The sequence below is a fragment of the Meles meles genome, chromosome 3, assembly GCF_922984935.1.
Source record: "Meles meles chromosome 3, mMelMel3.1 paternal haplotype, whole genome shotgun sequence".
NCBI classification, from domain to species: Eukaryota; Metazoa; Chordata; class Mammalia; order Carnivora; family Mustelidae; genus Meles; species Meles meles.
The window spans coordinates 64,985,848-65,009,197 of NC_060068.1; the positions used below are offsets into that span (position 1 = coordinate 64,985,848).

General features: G+C 35.7%; 1 protein-coding gene across 1 annotated transcript in view; it reads left to right on the forward strand.

Moving 5' to 3' along the window:
* The window catches only part of KIAA0825 (KIAA0825 ortholog), a 426,841-nt gene that overhangs the window by 110,241 nt on the left and 293,250 nt on the right, over positions 1 to 23,350 (forward strand). The window contains exons 6-11 of the mRNA XM_045999249.1: positions 1,390 to 1,551; positions 11,043 to 11,137; positions 13,425 to 13,652; positions 15,506 to 15,771; positions 17,188 to 17,338; positions 21,579 to 21,769. Of these exons, the coding sequence (XP_045855205.1) occupies positions 1,390 to 1,551; positions 11,043 to 11,137; positions 13,425 to 13,652; positions 15,506 to 15,771; positions 17,188 to 17,338; positions 21,579 to 21,769 (1,093 nt within the window). The remainder of the gene's footprint in view (positions 1 to 1,389; positions 1,552 to 11,042; positions 11,138 to 13,424; positions 13,653 to 15,505; positions 15,772 to 17,187; positions 17,339 to 21,578; positions 21,770 to 23,350) is intronic.

Consider the following 23,350-nt stretch of genomic DNA (forward strand, 5'->3'; position numbering starts at 1 on the left):
TCTCCTGAAAGAAACTGATATCACAATTATTTAGATAGAAGTTATTTTTAAACATGATTTCATGAATTATGTATTCTAGATTCAACAATAAAGTTGCTTCTCTTTAATGCTATAGGAGGAATGCTTCTTTTTTTTTTTTTTTTTTTAGGAGGAATGCTTCTAAGGCCTTAAAAACTCATATCCTTTGTGTAGTCATTTTCTCTTTTAAGTTAAATTTTTATTTTAATTTCAGACTAACAAAAAACATCAAGATTCCTCAAATGCTAGTATTTTACCATATTTCCACATTTGCATTCACTCTCTCTGAAAACTGAACTGAGAGTAGATTACATATGTTTGTTCTTATATATTTAAGTGTGTATTTCTTTTTTTTTTTTTCAAGATTTTATTTATTTGACACACGGAGTACAAGCAGGGGGAGTAGCAGACAGAGGGAGAGGGAGAAGCAGACTCCTTGCTGAGCAGGGAGCCTGACGTGACGCTTGATCCCAGGACCCTGAGATCATGACCTAAACTGATGGCAGATGCTTAACTGACTGAGACACCCAGACACCCCCAGTGTGTATTTCTTAACAACAAGGGCATTCTCCCCTGCGAGGTTATGGACACTGGGGAGGGTATGTGCTGTCGTGAGTGCTTTGAATTGTGTAAGACTAAGGATTCACAGATCTGTATCCCTGAAGAAAATAATATATGATATGTTAATGAAATTTAAAAAGAAATAAATCAGTAGACTTTGGAAAACAAACAAATAAACAAGGGCATTCTCTTTAATAATCACAGTATAGTTACCCATATCAGAAAATAAATAATCATGAAATAAGAGCGTCAGACTGTAGACCTTACACAGATTTCACCAATTTAACCCAATAATGTTTTTTTATAATAAAGTAAATAAAATACCAATCATGTATTGATTTCAGTTGTCATGTCTTTTTTTCCTCCTTTTGAGTAGAACATTTCCTAGTCTTTGTGTTTTGTGACATACCACTTTTAAAGAGTACAGACCAGCTATTTTATAGAATTTCTGTCAATTTGGGTTTGCCTGATGTTTTCTCGTGACTAGATTGAAGTTGTCTAAGACTTTAAAAAAAAATAGAATTATATAAGATATGATTTTACAAATCACATTACCAGTCTATAAACTCTGAGAATCAATATAATTATTTAATTGTCATATTTGTTTTAAACAGAATACTCATCTCCAGCTTCCCAAAAGAAAAGAAACTCGTAGGAGATTTTATATGCATTTCTTAAAGAATAAACTTTGTTTAAATGCTGATTTTATTAGTTTTGATGGCTTATGGAATCACATAGATTATTTCAGTATTTACTGAGAAAACAAATAAAATGTACAAATGTAATAGTATTCATCTTTTCTTTTCACAGTAACTCCTGAATGCCCACAGAAAGGAAGAAACTTTTTCCTCTCCTTTGATAAACTCAAATTCTTATCACAACTCATAAAATCCTTCTTGAAGCTGGAAGAAAATGTTGAAAAATTATTGGACGAATTATTGGTATCTCTCAAAACACCCAGAAATATTTCAGGTAACATGCTCTTTTGTTTAAATTTATATACCTATTCTCCGTGTTTTCACTTCCTGCTGAATCTGTACTATTACTTGGAAAAAAAAAAAAAAAAAAGAATTCCTTAAATAAATGTTGACTATAATGCACACCATGAAATTACATTTTCTTCCTTTGTATATGACAAATTCCATGATTCCAAGGGACAAATCATTATAAGTCAATTCTGGATAATAATCTTTAGATGAAATCAGATTAATTTTTTTTTTTTTTAAATTCTGAGAAACACAGCCTGGCTTATGGAAGAAAACAAGCAGACCAGATGACCTAGTAGCTCCTCTTCTGCTTCTAGCGGCCAGATGACCTTGGGCAAAATATTTAGTTTCCTTAGACGTCATTTACTCATCTTCAAAATGATGGTGTAGGACTAAACTAACTTTCTCTTTGTTTTCTTTTACTGTTATGTGCTTCAAATCTCAGTATGTTATGTAAGGTTGTAAGAATTAAACAATTTAGTGTATGTATTGAAAAGAATGTCTAGTACGTAACAAGCAATAAACTTGAGCTTTATAAAAGCAATTCAAATTATATAATATGTTGTTTTAAGTTTAGTTAATCTTAACAAAATCCTTTTGAAGAAAGCTATGCCATATATGTTAAAATAATGTTTCTAATATTATAGGTGGAATTCAGAGGCATAACAGTTAAAATATGTTCCCTGTGTTCATATCTATACTTATAAATATTTTGATCTATATCAGAATGAACTACACGAAGTTCTCTTTTACATGGTATCATGTATCAGTTTAAGCACAATAAATACAGCTTGTGACTGCATTTGCAAAATAAAGTGAGGGAACCGAATGATTAACAATCAATCAGAAAATTTCAAAACCCGATTTCTTAGTAAGGAATTACATTTACTTTATGATGTTGACTTTTGTATTTCCTTATTTATTTTACTTGAGTAAATAATGTTGAAAAGTTGCAGGCTTGAAGTTTCTTTTATATTAAGCATAGCATACTGGCCTTCTATGAGTCCCATTAAATTTAAGTAGCACTACTAAGTTATCAAGTGGATCATTTTTTTCAAACTTGGAGATAATTTGAAGAAAAATTGGAGGTGGATTTCAGGGTTCTAAAGCTGTCAAAAAAGTCCAGTAAGAAAATAATAAAAATATAAGAAAATATGAAAATTAAAAGACAATGGAAAAGTAGATTTAATTAGGAGATAATACAAACCCTAGAGAGTTTTCTAGATTAAACTGACTGGGTCGAAGAGATATCTGAGTAGATAAATATGCCATCCTAATTTTTGACTGATATGTTTGTGCCTCAAGCACTTGACACTTGGTTTTGCTCCTCAACATCCATCATGCCTGGCGAAGGGTTTGTGTCTCCTGTCCTCATCTCTAGCTGTTCTCTTCTGAAGTGTGGATCAAGAAACAGAGCAGACCACAACACATCTAGACTCTTACCTCTTGAACTCATATTGTTTTGGTCCTAGACTAGACTCTAGTGAAATTAGGTGAATTTTAAGAACTTTATTCCTTTAAAGGCAGCATAGGTTGAAAATTAAATTGTATGAGAGAAGTATTATAAAGATACAAAACTCAAATGGCCAACAGTTGAAGCAAAGGTTTGATATACTGATTTCAGAAAAAGAAGAAAAAGAAAAAGCTGGCTCAACTCATTCAGATTGAGATCAAGCGTTGTTGAGACTTACAAATGCTATATATTTGAGGGAAATAGTTACCATTACTGAATAAAACCAACAGAGAAAATATATAATTATTCTACGACATGCTGCCTTACCCAAATTTATCATTATATAAGCAGCATGGCAGATAAAAGTAACTTCAAATTCATATTAATAAGAATGTATTATAGAAATACAGTTGTGGGTTATTGAACAATGTATGTGGAAGGAATCTTAAAGCACAGGTATAAGAAATGTCTTAAGTACTAAATCATCCCCATGTGATATATGTCTTCCTCATTGTTGAAATTCATATTTTTAATAACAAAACTAAGATTGATTTAATCTGACATAACTTTATATAAATGGCTCCCTGCAAAGAATGATCTTGAGGGAAATTGTCAAGAAAAACTTAAATGTTTTATTCAGTGTAGCCAACTTAATGAATTCTTATCAAAAGCATTGGTTTCTTAAATCAGGAAGGAAAAGGTTCCCTGAAACAGATGATTAAAGAAACCAAATGCATCTTAAGTTATCCTGATAGTTAATGTTTTGCTTGGAAATCTTGTGTGGGAGGGAATAAGGGGAAAAAAAGACCAAGTCATTTGGTTTCCTGTGTATTTCTTTTGATTGGAGCATATTTTGCTAATAAAGATCTTGGAAAGAGTTGCCTACTATGTCCATGTAACCAAAACAGTGTGATGAAAATGAGGGCTTTTTTTCCCCTTATTGTCCAGATGTTTTAAAAATACCCAGGTGCTTAACATCACATAGAGAAAATATAAAGATGATTAAATATTTTACTTTGATGTTTACTACTCTATTGTCCATTTAGCTGAATTGTCATTGCTCTTAATAATTTGAATATGATACAATAGATCCTGTAGAGACATAAGAAGTATTTTCAGAGGAAGAAATATATTTAGCTATGATATTTATTTACTTTGTTTTTTTTGGTCATAACTTGATGGTTTTCTATTTTGGTCATTTCAGCAAACGATAGGACATTATTTGACTGTTATGGTGCCTTACGGTATTTCTTTTAGGTGATCATGTCTTCTGGAGCGGCCTCAGGTTTGATTTATGGGGCACTTCTAATGCTCCTTTGGAATACAGTTGTTCTTCGGGCAGTTCCTCAAATTTTCCAAAGGTGGCATCTGAGATTTATCTAAACCAGGAGGTTTCTTGGCCCTCATTTTTCTTTAGCCCCAGCAATGACAAAGAGCAATGGCTGCTTCAATTGGATGTAAGAAGAACACTTAGGGTTTGTCTCAGAAGAATCAAAGATTTCAGATCTTCTGAAAGATTGTTTGTACTCTTAGGGGGTCTTAAGAGGGGTCAAATGGCTTCTAAGAGTTCCTTAGCTAGATGGTTAAGGGATTGTATTAGGGAGGCGTATGTAGTTAAGGTAAAGAGGCTCCTAGGGTTTGTAAAGCTCATTACACTAGGACTTTAGCTGTTTCTTGGGCAGAGAGGTCGAAGGCTTCCACATTGGAAATTTGCAAGGTGGCCACCTGGGCTTCTCTTCATACTTTTTCATAGTATTATCTCTTGGATGTAGTCTCTTCCACAGATTCAGCTTTTGGTGGGAGGTTGCTTGTGAGCCAGAAAAGAACAGTGAAGAAAAGAAAGACTTGTAGTTCCCACTTAGAGCTGCCAACAAGGCAAGTTGCTTTGTAGTGCACACAATGGGAGCCTATGAAGACCAATTTGGGTGTGAAAGTGGATGTCACAGGGAAGTACTGCCAACCTCTACTGTCTATGAAAGAAAGCGGCAGTGTGGAAACTAACCAGAAATGTAAAATGAACCACAGCGAACTCTTTAGGGGGGAGACTGCTTAGCAGCTGGCATTCCTGTGACCCTCTGCACTCTACTGAGGTCCTTAATCTGGGCATGCTCTTAAGGAAACCAGTGTTGACTGCATACAAATAAGTATGTTTTAGCGTGATGAGCCAAACATGGGCTACTTCTCTAGATAATGCTAATAAGTGTATAGAGTTTTCAATATATATTTAAATCAATGAAATAATTTGTCACATGTTCACAGAGCTCATTAAGTTTGACAATGCCAAATTTGGATATTGACCATATTGAATTCCAAGCAAATGCAAAAATGCCACAATTCATTAAAACCACAAGGTATCTTATTAGTCTAGAATCAATCTTACTAATACTACCTTAAAATGATCCCTTTTGCTCTTTACATAGGATTAGGTTTTTACATTTTTTTAATTTTAGGGGAAACATTATATTCATAACTGCTTGATAATTCATTTTCTGTCTTACTGTAGAACTGCTCACTGGCAAAAGAAGTCTTGGGAAGCTTATCTTTTTTTCTTATTCATCTTGAAAATAGCAAATGGTTTGTATAAACATCAAAGCATGTTACTTTCAGTGAATAAGCATAATGTATTTGGAAGTGAAATGATAAATATAAGATAATTAACTTTTTTTAAAGTCTTAAACTATAGCTGCACAATGGCAGATAGTTATTTCCAGAAATAGATCTGCAAAGCCTGTAGTTTGAACTAGTATTATTTTTCCAGAGTTAAATATCTTTTTAAATTAGCTGGTTTTATGAGCTCTCTGTAAAAAAAACAAGATGACATTACCAATCTAGCATTGTCCCTTCATATCATTAACAATTTGATCTTTATTGTTTTTTCTTCTTTAAAATTTGTTTTGAATAGTAGTCGGAGCATATAGTAAAACTTTGAACAAGGTAAAAGAGTATATAGTGAAAATTAAGTCTTTTTCTGCTCCAACTTGTCTAGTTTTCCTTTACAGAGACAACGACTTTTGTATATATCCCCAAGTTAAAATAACGTGAAATCTTGTCTTACTATGCAGAACTTCTTTTTTATTAACAGTTATATAGAAAGATCTCATTCTTCCTAATAGGCAAATAATTTTCCAATGGCACGTGTACCATAATTTAACCTGTTACTCACTGATGAACATATAGGGTTTTGTTTTCCTCTTTATTTACTACCACAAACAATGATAGAGCAAATTTCCTTGAACTTTGTCTTAAATGTGGACATGCATATCTGGACAGTACATTTCTAAAGTAAAATTGTGAAGTGAAAAGATATGGTGGTTAAGAGGATGAAAAGACAACCCATAGACGGAGCAAAATATTTGCAAAACACATATCTGATAAAGGACTTGTATCCAAAATATACAAAGAACACTTAAAATTCAATAAGAAAGCAACAACAAAAACTCAATTAAAAAATGAGCAAAAGATCTGAACAGACTCCTTACCAAAGAAGATATACAGATGGCAAATAAGCATATGAAAAGATGCCCAACTTCATATATCATCAGGGAAATGCAAAGCAAAACAAAGAGATACCACTACACACTTGTTAGATTGGCTAAAATCTGAAACACTAACAACACTAAATTCTCACAACGATGTGAAGCAACGGGAACTCTCACTCTTTGCTGATGGGACTGTAAAATAGTATAGCCTCTCAAGCAGATGATTTCATTGTATCTTATAAGCTAAACACTGTCTTATATTATCTAGTAATCACACTCTCAGATATTTACACAAATGAGTTGAAAACTTACGTTCACATGAAAACCAACACATGAATGTTTATAGCAGCTTTATTCATAACTGGCAAAACTTAGAATCAACCAAGATGTCCTTCAGTAGATGAATAGGTAAATAAATTGTGGTGCATCCAGACAATAAAATATTATTCAGTGATAAAAATAAATGAGATACCAAGCTACAAAAATACAAGGAAGAATGTTAAACGGATACTGCTAAATGAAAGCAGCCAATCTGGAAGGACTATATACTACATGATTCCAATTAAATGACCTTCTGGAAAAAGCAAAAGTATAGAGACAGTAAAAAGATCAGTAGTTTCCAAAGGAAGGGAAAAGGGGAAAAGAGGTGAATAGAGGGAGCACAGGAGATTTCTAGAGCAGTGAAATAATTCTATATGAAACAGTAATGGTGGATACATGACATTATGTACTTGGCAAAACCCATAGAATGCACACAACACAAAGAATGAATCCTTAATTTCAAAATGAATTAAAGGTCTAAATGTGAGGCCTTAAAAACCACAAAAATCCTGGAAGGGAGCATAGGCAGTAATTTCTCTGACATAAGCCCTAGCAACATTTTTTTAGATATATCTTCTGAGGCAAGGGACACAAAAGCAGAAATAAACTATTGGAACTGTATCAAAATAAAAACTTCTGCATGGTGAAAGAAACAATCAACAAAACCAAAAGGCAACCTGGGAGAAGATATTTTAAAATGATATATCCAAGAAAGTGTTAGTAACCAAAATATAAAGAACTTTTTTTTTCAGTTTTTATTTATTTATTTCAGAGAGAGAACACAGAGGGAGAGTGAGAGGGAGAAGCAGACTCCCCTCTGAGCAGGGAGCCCAATGTGGGGCTCGATCCCAGGGCCCTGGGATCATGACCCAAGCCAAAGGCAGATGCTTAACCAACTGAGTTACCCAGGAGTCCCCAAAATGTAATGAACTTAGAAAACTCAACACCCAAAAAACAAATAATCTGATTTAAAAATGGACAGAAGACATGAACAGACATTTTTCCAAAAAGGACGTCCAGATGGCCAACAGACACATGAAAAGATGCTCAATATCACTCAGCATCAGGGAAATACAAATCAAAACTATGAGGCTATGATGTATCACCTCATACCTGTCAGAATGGCTAAAATCAAAAACACAAAAAGAGACAAGTTTTGGCGAGGATGTGGAGAAAAGTTACCCTCTTGCATTGTTGGTGGGAATACAGACTGGTACAGCCACTCCGGAAAACAATATGAAGATTCCTCTAAAATTTAAAAACAGAACTACTTTACAATCCAGTAATCAAACTATTGGCGATTTACCCAAAAAATACAGAATCATTAAACGGATACATGCAGCCCTATGTTTATAGCAGCATTATCTGTAATAGCAAATAATGGAAACAGACCAAGTGTCCATTGATTGATGAATGGATAAAGATGTGAGATATGTAATGGAATATTATTCACCCATAAAAAAGAATGAAATCTTGCCATTTGCAATGACATAGATGGAGCTAGAGAGTATAATCCCAAATGAAATAAGTCAGCCAGAGAAGGACAAGTACCATATGATTTCACTCATGTGGAATTTAAGAAACAAACAAAAGAAGAATAAATAGGAGGAAAAGAGTGACAAATCAAAAAATAGACTCTTAATTATAAGAGAACAGACTCATAGATTTCAGAGGGGAGGTGAATGTAAGGAGTAAACTTGTCCTGGTGAGCACTGAATGATATGTGGAATTGTCAATTTGCTATACTGTACACCTGAAAGTAATGTAAACCTACATGTTAACTATACTGGAATTAAAATAAAAAATTAATAAAAAATTAATCCTAATATAAACTATGGACTTTAGGTAATAATAATCAATATTGGTTCCTTAGTTGTCAAAAATATACCACTCCAGGGGCACCTGGGTGACTGAGTCGGATAAGCATCTGCCTTGGGCTCTAGTCACGATCCTACAGTCCTGGGATTGAGTCCCACATTGGGCTCCCCACTCCTTGAGGAGCCTGCTTTTCCCTCTCCCTTTGCCTGCTGTTTGCTCCCCCTCCTTGTGCTCTGTCTGTCTCTGTAAAATAAGTAAATAAAATCTTTTTTTTTTTAATAAAATCTTTTTAAAAAGAAAGAGAGAGAAGGCATTTTAGGTTAAATGGTATAACACTGATCTAAAATCCTCTCTATGTTATAGTATATGAAGAGAAATGAAGCAGGATTCCTAAACTATAAACTATAGTCCATAGGCCTTTGGAGTTCATGAATGCACTGTGCAAGAGGGCCTGGGAATTCCCAATAGTGTGTGTGTGTGTGTGTGTGTGTGTGTGTGTGTGTGTGTGTGTGTGTGTGTATGGGGGGGATGGGTATGTGTGAGCACACCTACCATGCAATCATACTGTGCATTTTGGATGGTAATGAAGTTCTCAAAAGTGTTCACAAATCCAAAATGATTAAGAACACTGGAATTGAGGAAGACTTTTCCTCACAATACATAAACTCTGATAAAATTTTCAAAAAGGAAATTATTGCTTACCAAATGGAGTATTTACCTTTCTAGGGAATGCTTTTGTAAATTATACTACTTAAGAATCATCCATGATTATGCTCAGAGAGCCGTATTCAGAAAACAGAAGACAAAAACCCTACACATCTTCTAGATGATTATATCTGTCAGAAATCCCACTGATAAGAATCAGTCTTTGAACTTTGTTTGCTCAGGACATAAGCAGAAACCAATTCTTAAGATCCTCAAACTTAAAAAAAAAAAGGGCATCAAATTTATAATTAATCATCATATATCAAGACTAAGCAAAAACAAAAGGTAAATGTTAACTCATTCATTTCAAATTAAATTATAATTAATAGACTCTGATTGGAAAAGTGGAAAGATTCTTTTTTTTTTTTTTTTTGGAACAATCCTTACAAGTCTTTTTTGTTTTTGAGATTTCATCTATTTATTTGAGAGAGAGAGAGTGAGAGAGAACATGATAGGGGAGATCAGTGGGAGAAGCAGACTCCCCATGGAGCTGGGAGCCTGATGCAGTACTCGATCCCAGGATTTAGGGATCATGACCTGAGCTGAAGGCAGTCGCTTAACCAACTGAGACACCCAGGTGACCAATTATTCTTAAAGATTAATTTTTGGCATATTTTTATCACATTTTTGTAGCTCTAATTTTTTTCCCATGGAAAATACTTCCTTAATTCTAAAAGATACATATGTGGAAATATTTCCATTTTAAAATAAGATCATTTCTTATCCCAGGGTTTGTATCTTTCCAATGGATTATTGATATACTTATTAATAGTGTAATTTTTCCTGATGTGCTGATGTTTACCCATGTACTTTTTTGTTCTTCCTCATTTCAAGAGAAGAAGTATTAATGTGCTAAGGAGCATCACCATGTCTTAAATGCACCATTCTTAAGTTTAGAAGTTAAATTTTTAGGGATGCCTGGGTGGTTCAGCCAGTTAAGCATCTGCCTTCGGTTCGGATCATGAGCCCAGGGTCCTTGGATCGAGTCCCATATCAGGCTTCTCACTCAGCAGGGTAGCCTGCTTCTCCCTCTGTCTGCTGCTCCCCGTCCTTGTGCTCGCACTCTCTTTCTTTCTGACAAATGGATAAATAAAATCTTAAAAGGAAAAAAAAACTTAAATGGACAAGGAGATTGATGTTACTCTGTACTGTCATCCTACATTCTCAACATGAAAATATATTAAGAACAAAGTTATCTATATTTTACATGTTATATATACATGTATATCAAATATCAATATAGATAGCATATAAATGTCATCAAGTTGTATGTATGGAAGGGGGCTCTACATATTTTGATCCTGTAGTTTGTTTGTTTTTTTAAGATTTTCTTTATTTATTTGACAGAGAAGAGAGAGAGTGAGAGAGGGAACACAAGCAGGGGGAGTGGGAGAGGGAGCATCGGGCTTCCTGCTGAGCAGGGAGCGTGCTGCCGGACTCCATCCCAGGACCCTGGGATCATGACCTGAGCCAAAGGCAAATGCTTAATGATTGAGCCACCCAGGCGCCCTAATCCTCTAGTTTCTGTAATGGTGACATCACCCTACATCTTATTGACTACGTTCTCTGCATCTTGATATATGTGTTTGTGTGTCTATACTAGGGACAGAACTTTTCTACCAAATTAATTTTAACCCGAGTCTATTAATTCCATCTGGTAAGGTTTTTCTTAATGTACACTTTTGTGTTTGTTTTCTTTAGGAATTTTGGATCCATCCAGTCAAGAAGTTATGATAGAGAAACCCAGAGCAAGTGAAACCAGGGTTCCTTCAGAGCAATTGCTACCTGTCAAAGAGGTAAATGAGGAAAGAAGGGTGGTAGTTTTTTACTCATATGTAACAGTATCATATGTCTGTAAATCCATTATGAATCACAGTGTCTTGAGTTTTACCCTTTGCCACTAAAGAAAAAAAAATACCTGTTTGAAAATTAGCTTGTAAGTTCTGGCAAAAATTGGATTTAGTGGGGACGCTGCTCTCTTGCCCAGTCTGTTCCCTGGAAGAAGTTAGGGTACTGCAAGTGAAGAAATGTTTGTTCTTATCCCAATTCACTGGCTACACTTTGAGAATTTGTGCTGTAGATAATTGTTGAAGGCAAGAAAATGGACATTAGAAAGGAAACGAAAGAGGAAAGAACAGCTTGAACTGGCCTCTTATTTTAGAGTGCCCTGCCTGCGCCTGTCTGTTCTCAGATCCATTACCACTCTTCCCTGCTCTGTTTTGTGTTATAGAGAACTACGCCTTCCAGGATTCTAGGAAGTTTGGGCCCATGGAAGGCGGTGATAGAGGACTAGAGGGTGGATAGAGGGAAACCAGGGTACTTCTTCCCCTCTCTGTTTTAGGAAACATTTCCTCCATGGACCCTGCTCTCAACACACAGCTCCACCTGTCGGGTCTGCATTACCTTTAACTGAGGTTGGTAGCCCCAGGAACTACACTCCCATATACAGTCCCTTTGCTTGTTCCTCCAGCCCCAGAAGTGGCAGTGGCTTCCTACTCTGTTAATATCTGTCTTGCTCCCTAGCCCACGTTTAGCTCGTCAAAATTCCATCACTTTTAGTAACTGACACCCTACATTAAAATTCTTCCTTATGAAATACCTCATGTGGTTTCTGTTTTCTGAATGGATCCTGACTGATATAGCAGGTAAACATGTAAAAGGGCAAAAAATGGGCACCTGGGTGGCTCAGTGGGTTAAGCCTCTGCCTTCGGCTCGGTCATGGTCTCGGGATCCTGGGATCGAGCCCCACATCAGGCTCTCTGCTCATGCTCCCCCCCGCCCCACTGCCTGCCTCTCTTCCTACTTGTGATCTCTCTCTGTCAGATAAATAAGTGGAATCTTTAAAAAAAAAAAAAAAGAAAGAAAGTTAAATTATACCATAATTATATACATAGTGAAAATGAGAGCTACTTTTTTACTATAGATTTTGATTTTAGATTTGATTATTGATTATACTCATGGAGTATATCATGGAATTATATGGAATTTTAGCTCTAGAAGATGAATCATCTTTATTACTTCATACAGTGTATATAGAAAGCACTAAATAAATGCTGACTGGGATGTATGTATAGGAAAAGTAAGCTAACGGCCATAATCTCAGTAATTTCAGACTGAGAGAAACCATAGACATCATCCAAATCAGCTCTTTTACTTTTCCAGCGAAAAAACTGAGATCCAGAAAAATAGGTAATTCAATCAGGCATATTGAGCCTCAGGTCTTCTAAAGTTGGAGTAGGTGAATTATTACAGTAAGCAAGATTACATTGAAACAGGGAAAATTTAATGCTAAGCCTGGGCTCACCTACTACCCATAATTTTTTAGTACTTAAGAGAACATTAGAGGACTTGGGGATAGAATACGTTCATAATTATATGGAGCCCAGACCCCAAGAAAAAAGAAGACAAAACACTACCAGTCTCCATTTACTACATCCCCTCCCACTTCTCCAACACAGAACAATGCAGATAATTTTAATTCCTCATTTCTTGGAACAAAAGTAGTGAAGAAACGGAATAAAATTCTAAAGAAGTAAAACTCTAGAAAGGTGCCATGATGTAATTTCTCTGAGAGATTTCTTGTTGCTCTTTTTTGGCTTGTCTGGATTTCTGAGAATGAAAAAGAAATAAAAGATTGAATATTAAACTCTGTCTTATGTTGCAGTACTTGTTAACAATAAACTATAAAAAAGACTATAAAAATCTAATTTAGGCTTTATTAAATATATTGAATTTAAAGATTGCCTTATGTGATAAACAGTAAATGTAACTTTTAACTTTCATAAAGATAGTTTTATTGAACTATATTTAAAAGATTAAATTTTGAAAAAAGTTTTTGATTAAATTTACTGATGAATTAAAATGAAATGCCAGTGTATTACTCTGTGTAAAGAATACACATGTTTTTGTATATTGCTTTATTTGCTGGGTAATATTTTTCAGGTTGTAAGAATGGTTTTGCCATTTATCAAAGAATACCTATATTCAAATGCTGAAAGAAAGTAATAATTTTATATCTATAACAATGTGAACACTTGTTGCTGAGTTAAGATTAATATAACTTCATATAAATTTATATTTCAGGCTACTTTACTAGATTTTGCTTGGCGAAGTGCATTTAAAGAAGTGTCTCTTCCCATGGCACATTGTATAACAACAGCAGTTGAAGATTTTTCCACAAAAATTCTCCAGCAGGAACAGAATGAAAGGACTTTAGCTGTGACCTATGCTATGAACCTTGTAAATGTGCAGGAAGTTTGGCAAGACAGCCATGTGGTTCCTGAGGAAGAGCAACCAAAGAAAATTGCAAAGGCAAGTATCAAATGAAATCCTTTCAAACCATTGACTGCCATAATGAGACTTTTTTTTTTTTTCTTTAAATATAAGACATTGTGTGGCGCCTGTTGGTTGAGCATCTGACTCTTGAATTCAGCTCAGGTCATGATCTCATGGTTGGTGGGATAGAGTCCTGTGGAGTGCTCCATGCTCAGCCAGAAGTCTGCTTGAAGATTCTCTCCATCTGCCCCTTCCCCCAACTTGTATTCACTCTCTCCCTCTCTCTCAAATAAATAAAATAAATCTTTAAAAGAATAAAATATAAGAGGTTGCAAAGGGAACCTATAGAACAATATTGGAGTTTCTTGGCAAATACTTGGTATTTAACTCAATACCAGATTTCTTCTCTGGTGTCCATGGGCCATGGCCACTGGTAGCAAAAAAGATTGAAACCTGTGGCCACCTTGTGGCTCCATGAATCTGAGGCCCTTAAAGCAGAGGCTTCTGTGACTTAATGGAGAGCTGGTGAAACTGCCTGTTTGGGCTATACCTTTTAATGACTTCAGGAGAAATTTAGGAGGTTGAAGGAATTACTACCTTTTACTGGTCTAGACAACTTTCAAATCTTTATTTACATACTAATGCACATTCTATTTCCTTAACATCTGTCTTGCATCTTTGTGTGTACCTTGAGAGTCACAGATCATACTGAGAAAATAGAAAGTAATTATGCAAATAAATAAATAAATACAGTTACTCAGTATTAAGCCCCAATGAGTTCAGTTTATGATTGGGATGTTTTTAAAGGAGCATTCTTGGGGTGCTCCGGGGGGTTCGGTCAGTTAAGTGTTTGCCTTCCGCTCAGGTCATGATCCCAGAATCCCGGGATCAAGTCCCACATGGGGCTCCCTGCTCATTGGGAAGCCTGCTTCTCCTTCTCCATCCACCTCTCCCCTAGCTCACAGTCTCTCTCTCTCTCTCTCTCTCAAATAAATAAAATCTTAAGAAGAAAAAAAAAAAGAGCATTCTTAAAGATGGCCTCCTTATTTGGCTACTGCCAGCCTGGGGCTCCAGAATATTCCCCTGGGAACACTGTTGGCAAATTGGGCGTGCTGGCAAGTTTTGCCTTCCCATCCCGCATAAAGAGTAGATTCATAATAACGACTGAAAAGCCAGGCACATCACTTCTGAAAGTTGCTGACTTCTTACCAATTAAAAAGATACCATATGAGGGACGCCTGGGTGGCTCAGTTGGTTGGACGACTGCCTTCGGCTCAGGTCATGATCCTGGAGTCTCGGGATCAAGTCCCGCATCGGGCTCCCAGCTCTACGGGGAATCTGCTTCTCCCTCTGACCTTCTCCTCACTCATGCTCTCTCTCACTGTCTCTCTCTAAAATAAATAAATAAAATCTTAAAAAAAAAAAGATACCATGTGATATTGTTTCTGATGCTTCTGGATTATTTAAAATAAATCAGTAGACCTTGTGTATAGGTGGTGATTAAGAAGAAGATACTTACAAAAATTCAGCAAAGAAACGAGTAAGTTCAAAAATAATGCAATCAGATTAATATCAAGGATGGATGTTTTCCAAGTTCTATTAACTACAAATAAAGTATTGTCATGCATGCTATTTCATGAGTTTTTTATAATGTCTGTCTGGAAAGCGTAAGGTTTGAAGATTATATAGAGAGAAGCATCCTTTTGGTATTTCCTTATTTGACATAAAACATTTAACTTTCTACAAGAAACTGAGAAATTGATTATTATCACGTCGTGTCTTTATGCTTGATGTCAAAGTCATTATTTAGGAACTTGGCTCCCATATACATTAATTACACGGTGCTGTCAGAGTACAAATAACTCAGTGCTACATTTATTTCTCCCTAGTTTTGTTCTGACATCATGGAAAAACTTGACACAATGCTTCCACTGGCTCTGGCATGCAGAGATGATTCTTTCCAGGAAATTAGAGCAAACTTTGTGGAGGCCTGTTGTAAAGTGGCAGCAGCTGTCCTGGCGAGACTGCAAGAGAGAAGCAAGGAGTTTCCTTCCAAAGCACCCCTGACCAACTTACACACATTGCTCTCCACAGCGGTCTATGTCTTCCAGCATTTTATGCAGTATGATAATATGATGAAAGAAAACACTAAGAAGTGAGTGTCAATTACATTAGGTTGATGGCCTTGCTTAAAGGAATGTGTAATCTTTGGATATCACTGGAGTGAAATCTTGATGATAATATTCGAGAAAGAGAAAACTATAATGAACACAGTGAATGACTTTGATTTGTCTTGACTTGAGCATGTCAAAAAGGTAGAACATGGGATCAATTAACCCAAAAACCTAGATTAGGAAGGAAGACAGCTCCTCTTTCTAAAGGCCTGCTCCAGAGAGAAATCCATACATTTTTCCATATTCTGATCTGGAGCAACTGTTTTCCACATGCTATTTATGACCTGACCAAACAGACCCTCTCCGTTTCATAAGGCATACTGCACTGACCACCCTGGAGAGGAAGGCTAAGCTTGCTTTTGCCCCTCATACACACCACTGTGAAATAGGCACTTCTCTCTTTTGTTTCTACACAAACAGAATAGTAGGACTTACACAGTGAATAAATGCATTTTCCATCTATTCTACTGACCAATGTAAATGTACTTCAGAGCGCCCATGTAGTAATGAGCTGTCCTTAATAATTGAGCAGAAAGCATCTGGTGGTCTTAATTCTCACATAGTAGTAGTCTAAGAAAACTGTATATTTTCTGGAAATAGGATAACGATGACCACACAGTCTTTCTGGCGAAACTTGTACCCTCTAGGAGATAGCACAGCCCTTTATGAAAGGACCATATGCACCTGGCTGTTCGGCCAGAGTCTGACAATCTCTTCAGTACTCCTGACACAGCATCTGTAGTTCTTTGCTTAGGAGAGAAAGCATAAGAAAGTGTGATATAGACAACTGAAGATAAAAGTAAAATAAATTTGGCTCGTTGCAAAATAGAGCTCTGACATTTTTTTAATTCCTGTAAGTAGTCAGATACGGTAAATCATACTTGACTTTATAAACAGAATGTGCCAGAAATCACTATATTTCTGCAGAATATTTTAAAACAGTTTATGAGATAATTGACATCTACAAAATTACAATTTTTAAAACAAATAGAGTGTGTTTGTGGGACGTGTGATAGCTTTATAAAAGTTGGTTCTGACAAATGCATGTTGTTCTCTATAATAACGATACCCTAATGCCTAAATGATGCACTGATCTCTAATAATAGGCTTACAAAGAATACTTTTATATTTGAATGATGTATTGACAATGCCGTTTGTCTCAAGTTGAAGTGCATATTTGTGGAACAGCAGATGTACATTTTCAAAGGACTTGCAAAACAAAGACCAGCTTTTTTTTTTTTTCCTTGTTGGAAAGTGAATGTGGATGCAGACTTCAGCATTAAGAGGAAATGAATGATTGATATCTAATAATCAAAACCATTTGTAGTACTGGAGATTGTTACCGCCTACTGCACAGGCCTTAAATCTCTGTCTCTTTGATCATTCCCTCTGAACAGACCCATATTCCTGGTGCCTGTCCAAAGATATCAGGAATTCATCAACACTCTCCAGTTTCAGGTTACGGACTACTGCGTCAGAGTTTGTGCTACAAGCCTTTTACAGGATGCTGAGAGCCACCACTGGGATGACTACAAAGCTTTTTATGAGGTGTGAAGTTAAGTTTACTATCCCTCCTTTTTACACAAGTATGCTTTACTGCCTACCTGCTTTCTGGCTAATTAGAAACATGAGCTTGGCATTACTAACACATGAAGGCTGTTAGGATAATATTTTTTAAATATTGAATTTGTACTTAGGAGAAACGCTTTTTAAAAACCTGAAATAGCTAGACATCAGAACTCTCCTTCTGCTTAAAAGTAAAAATAACTTAATTTGAGCTGCAGCATGTGCTATCTAAGTTGGAATGTAACGGGATACAATGAAAAGTCAAAGAGATAATGCCAAAATGCTATTACTTCATATTTTTCTCCAAAGGGACGACTACCTGTGGGTATCCCTGCCCTCCCCCCCCCCCCCCCCCCGCTGTTTTTTTCCCCCTCTAAATGTCTCTTCTTAAGCCACTTTATTCTTTGTACATATTTTTGGCTCCTCTCGTTGTATGTTCTTATGAGGGTGATTTAAGACCCATCTGATCATTTATAGCTTACCTATTTTCATTTAGCCTGTGTTTTGAATTCCCAAACTTCCGCTGAATTAAAGCCTAATGATTCCCAGTACGACCAAACCCAGCATCAATTAAAATTATTCATCGTCAGGCTTCAATCTCATTGATTATACATAAGCCCCAATATATGAAGTTGATTTCAGGGCAGAGTGAAACATTTACAATATCTTAATAAAAGATAATTAGGGTTTCTAAAAAATTCATCAGTCAAGTCCAACTTCATTAGCTTTCCCAATTTACCCTGTCCTCGGGATTGAAGCTTATGATCCTTGTTTTTCCTGTCTGTCCTGATGGCTATGGAGTCCTGGGGAAACCAGAGTGGAGTATTATTCAAATAGTGAAGTCCCTCTTGTCAACCCCCTGACGCCCAAGGTTCCTGTGCTCTATTTATGCCCGAGTTATAATCATAACAAATGTTGCCATAACAGAGAGAAGTAGCTAAGAAGCTCTTTTAAAGGAATTTCCACTTTTTCCAAGGCCATTTCATCTCTCCTTTAGAGGCCCTTCCCGGATAGTTTTTCTTTTTGCAAGAGCATTCATATAGGGTTTTCCAAACATGACACACTTCAAACAGCAGCGAGCAGAATGAGCACGAGAAAGTGGCGGTGCGGCTGGCAGCTCGAGATAAGAGGCCGAGTATTGGTCTTCCCCTCTCTTGCCAGCATCCCAGCTTCCTTGTTTGCCTTGAGGTAAACAGAGAGATTGAAAATGAGTCCATCTCCGGTTTCAAACTATTTCAATATGTCAGTGTACTAATGAGCAATTTTATACGATGTTTTCGTTGAGGCACAAGTATCCTTTCAGTCTACGTCCACCATCGGGCTATTCTGTTTTCTCGTATGCAAAATGGGAGCTAGAAGAGTTGTACGGTATAAATAATAAGTGGATGCGTTGAGAACCTGTTATTGAAGTTACCAAGTATTAAAAAACAACAACAACAACAACAAAACCAAATTACCATGTAACATGCAGCTCTTAGATCTTATGACAAGGCGTTAGCTTCAGAGACAGAAATAAGGAGATAGTTACCCCGTGATTACATGGTACCGTAGTTTCCATATACTTACATGGTCAGTAGTTACAATTTAATTGCAGAGTTAGTGGTTGTTACTTAGGCTCAGGAAAATAAAGTGATACTGCTTTTCTATTTACCAAAAATAAGAAACTGCTAAAAATAGCACAGATTTTAAACTGTTTTGACAACCGGAGTACTTGACAATGGTTTTATCCCGTTTACTGCACCCTTTTCTTCTCCTCTCCCCATTATTCCAATTGATTGGTGAAACAGGACTGCATGTTTTTGGCAGGGCCGTTGTGAGAGGGAAGGAGATGAAATGTGCCTGACTGGAGGCAAAAGGTGGGAGAGCGATCTCAGGGGAGCCTATCGCTGCGTGCGAAGGGTAATAAGGAAATAGCGAAAGAATTTACAAGATATGAAGGAATATTTGGTCGTGTTTTGTGACATCAGTTGAGCTCTAGATGCATTATTTCCCTTCTCTAAACTGTCAGGTTGAGAGAGTCAGAGAGTTCAGTTTCTCTCTGATGAGCTGCTGGTCAGATGGCACAGTGGGTGTTCAGATTACATGTTTAAAATTAAGCTTTGAGTATAGTTGACATCTGCTCAATTTTAGCAACTTGTGTTTTCCAATAGTCAAAGAATAAAGAATTGTCTGTTCAAAGATAATACTGAATGGCTTATATAATAAAGCCCAGCTGCTTGTTTCCTGATATATAATCTAAATAAAAGCTCACATCTGTTTACATTATGGTGGGTCTACAAAAATAACAGATGTTTACTAGCAGAATACTTTTGAAATGACAACATTTAGAGAAACAGGTCAGAAGAATAAATGAATCACATTTAGTTTAATGAAAACCCTTACGTATATTATTACAGTTATACACACTTTGAAGGGAGTTGTGAGAATGAGGACCAGTTTGGAATATTTTTAAGTAAACACGAAGTTTACATTTTAGGAAGTCTCAAAAGAAGTATTTTTCAGTTTCAGGAAAAGAAATCTACATGCCTAGTTACTTTTGCTTTCTCATTATTGTTAACTATTAAGGAAATTGGTTTTCATTTTGAAAAATATGAGAAATCATGTTGGCCGCGTTATTAAAAGCACCCATCCATTGCTATGGAGAGAGTTAGCGTAAATCATTACTACTCGTTACATCAACTGGGGCAATTTTGCTTTAATTAACATACAACACAGAAAGTATGACAAAATCAAGCCCTAAAAATCCTTTCTTCAGAAAATTTTAAAAAACGTTCCTTCACAGAACACACAGCAAGGGAAGCATAAGATACTCTAATTTTGCTACTTCCACATGAATTTTGTAATTTTTTTTTCTTTAACAGTTTTGATATACGTCTAGTCTAGAAGTCAGAAGTGGTCAAAGCCTCCTCCTTTGAACCTGACTCTTGTACATTTTGATGCTCTACTTTCCCACCCAAGTATACCAGTTCTACTCATTTATGAACTCCATTTGAAAGTCAATAGAAATTAACCGTAAATTATTCTTATAGTGACTACAAAAGATTTTAGAAATCAGAGCAATTATCAGAAGAATAATATGTAAGGAAAATACTGATAGGCATATCTGCATGAGAAACTCAACTTTTGCTATAAAAGAACAAATTTTTTTAATCATGTTTGAGAACTATAAGCAGTGGGCAAAGCAAGAATTTTAAGTCAAAGAGGATTGCTTAGAGATAAAATGTGAAGTTTTGCTCATTTAATTTTTGATATGGTAACAAATAAGGTACTATTTGAAAAACACATTCTACTCTTCCTATTTCAAGTAGTTTTTTTTTTAATCTGCTTTGAGGAAAATGAGGTCAAACTACTAGCATATCTCCCTGGGAGCCTGTTAACTCATTAATGCTTGTAAATCACTTGAGGCCACCTTCTCATTTCTGCCTGTTCCCACTGGCCTTAGCTGCTCTTGGGTCTTCTTCTGGGGTCAGGGAGAATTTGGTACCCACAGAATAGGTCTTTCGGGGGTGGAAGGAAGGAGAATCTGGCCCCTTAGAAGTATGAAATACTGTAAAAATGCTAAGAAATGATAACATCTGCCTAGGATTTACAAACTCTTGTAAAATCAGACCATTATGGTATATCCGTTTCTAGCATGGTTATTAAAAACCCACAAATGCAGTAGCCTAATGTAATAATCTTTAATAGTTACCCATCCCCCTCCTTGGTTTCATGCATTTTGATAAGTATGTGGTATGTAAGTTTATTTTTTCTCCTGTCATCTCATTATAATGTGAAATCTCAAACATCTATAAGAATGACCTCCTATGATGATAATAGTCTCAGAAAAATATACATACATAAACAATTTAAATTATTAAGATTTAATTTTCAAAGAACCAGCCCTCTATCTTAAACTAGCATGACTTGTTTGGCAGTTGTAGAGCTGATTGCCTAAAATAAATTTTAAACCCCCGGCTGGGAGTGGATAAATCAAGATATGCTAGGTTAAAAGCTTGCGGTCTGGATTTGCACTAGAATATCTGGTCTCGTAATTGAAATAAAACATATGTTCCTTTGTCAATAAGGATGTTTTACATCTTGTCAAAAATCTTTCTTGGTCATCTAGTGTGTCAGACTCTCCCGCTATTTCCTTTCAGCCTGAACCAATTATGTTCATAGGAAGCAAACTGACATTTTGGAAGATGTGATTCTATTGTTTTATGTGTGGTGGTTTTGCTAGGGGGAAAGATGCTCCTTCTCACTCCAGATGTGGCATTATTTCTTCTGTGCTCTTCATCATGATCTCTGGACCATTCTGCCCCCTAAGTTAGCCCAGGTGATCCTCACAGAAGTGCTGGAGAAATCTTTGGGTCTACTGGCCTCCAGATATGCTCGGGCCCATCCCAGTTACAAGAGAACTCCACAGATCAGGTAATTGAAGTTGTGAAAATCATTGCTTTTCAAGAATGTTTGCATCAACTGGTATAAAGCAGAATGTAATTCTGAATCTCATGACATAACTCCTTGTATATTTAACATGTTTCTAACATCTGAAAGGAAATCATATTCAACTCTCCTGAGATACTTAAGTGGAAATGTGGCACTTCAATCAAAATAACTTTGCTCTTTTTTTCTTATTAAAATTGTATATAGAACCCACTTGTTCTAAAAAAAAAATGATTCAAGCTGTATTACAGTCTAAGACATTTATATACAAAGGTTATTAAATAAGATAAAGAGGGAAAATTGAGGCCTGAAATGGAGAAGAAAGCAGCAGTACTGTGATGGGCAGTTAATTTGACTTTGAAATTCTAGGCAACCAGGGAATTTTAGTTTTTCTTTTTGTTTTTAAGTTTTTAAATCGTGTCGTTCATCTTCATAAGGAAACTCCTTTGTCTAAGTATATTCTAATCCCTTCTTTCTTTCTCTCCTTTATTTTTTCCCTTTCTTTCTATTATGTATTACTAAAAGCAAGTTCAATAGAATGTGAAATCACAGAAAATGAGGAGCAGCAGTCACAGGGTATTAATGATTAAACTGTAGTCCGGGTCTGTGAAAAATCTAGGCGTTGACTACAAAAAACGTGCATAAAAGACAACAAGGGTCATATGAAGATAAGGCTTTGTTTTATAAATAGTCTCACTGATGTGATTAAGATCTCTCTGTTCTTCTGATAGGTATTAGGAGGAACCTAAAGATACCAGAAGCTTTTTTTTTTTTTTTTTTTTCAGTAGGAATTGTTTCTTGATGATGTTCTTGTAAAGCACTCTGCATTTGAAGGGTATTCAGGTCCTGCTACAGTGTTTCATAAATATGGTATTTTGCAAAAACTGTTTTGAATTACTGACCAAGCATTTTTTTTTAAATCATCGAACTCAGAAGAATAGATGGCAAGTTTTTTTCTGAGAGCAAAGAGTACCTTCATTATTTTCCTCAGTAGTTTAAATCATTTTTGACTATGAGGTGGTGAGTCATTATGAGATGTTTGTGAAATCAGATTTACTGGGTAGTATGTTTAATTAAATGTACTATAGAGATTTTGGTTTTTGTTTTCTGGGTGGCTATATAAAAATGGCATGAAAAGATAAAATAAATACTTAATTTTATTTGAATGGTTAAGACTAAACCGCTGTTACTCTGGAAATCAGTGTGTGTGTGTGTGTGTGTGTGTGTGTGTGTGTGTGTGTGTGTGTGTACATATATCTTGCATTTGTAATTGCTTAATTAACTATTAGAGAAAATAGATGCAAATTGCAGTTAAACCTTCCTAAAGGCAGTTATTGATGTTTTTAGTATTCTAGTGGCATCCAGCTGTCACATGACTAAAACCATATGTATCATATGTAATATCTGTTATATGTTATTAATATATGTATAAACTTATTTTATATATATGTAATAAATTTGAGGCTGAAGTCTCATTTTTTAAAATTTTCATACTTTTTTGTTTTCTTATCGCTTTATAATTTCCATCATCTATTCCTTGAACACTGAATTAAAAGAAAAAATTAG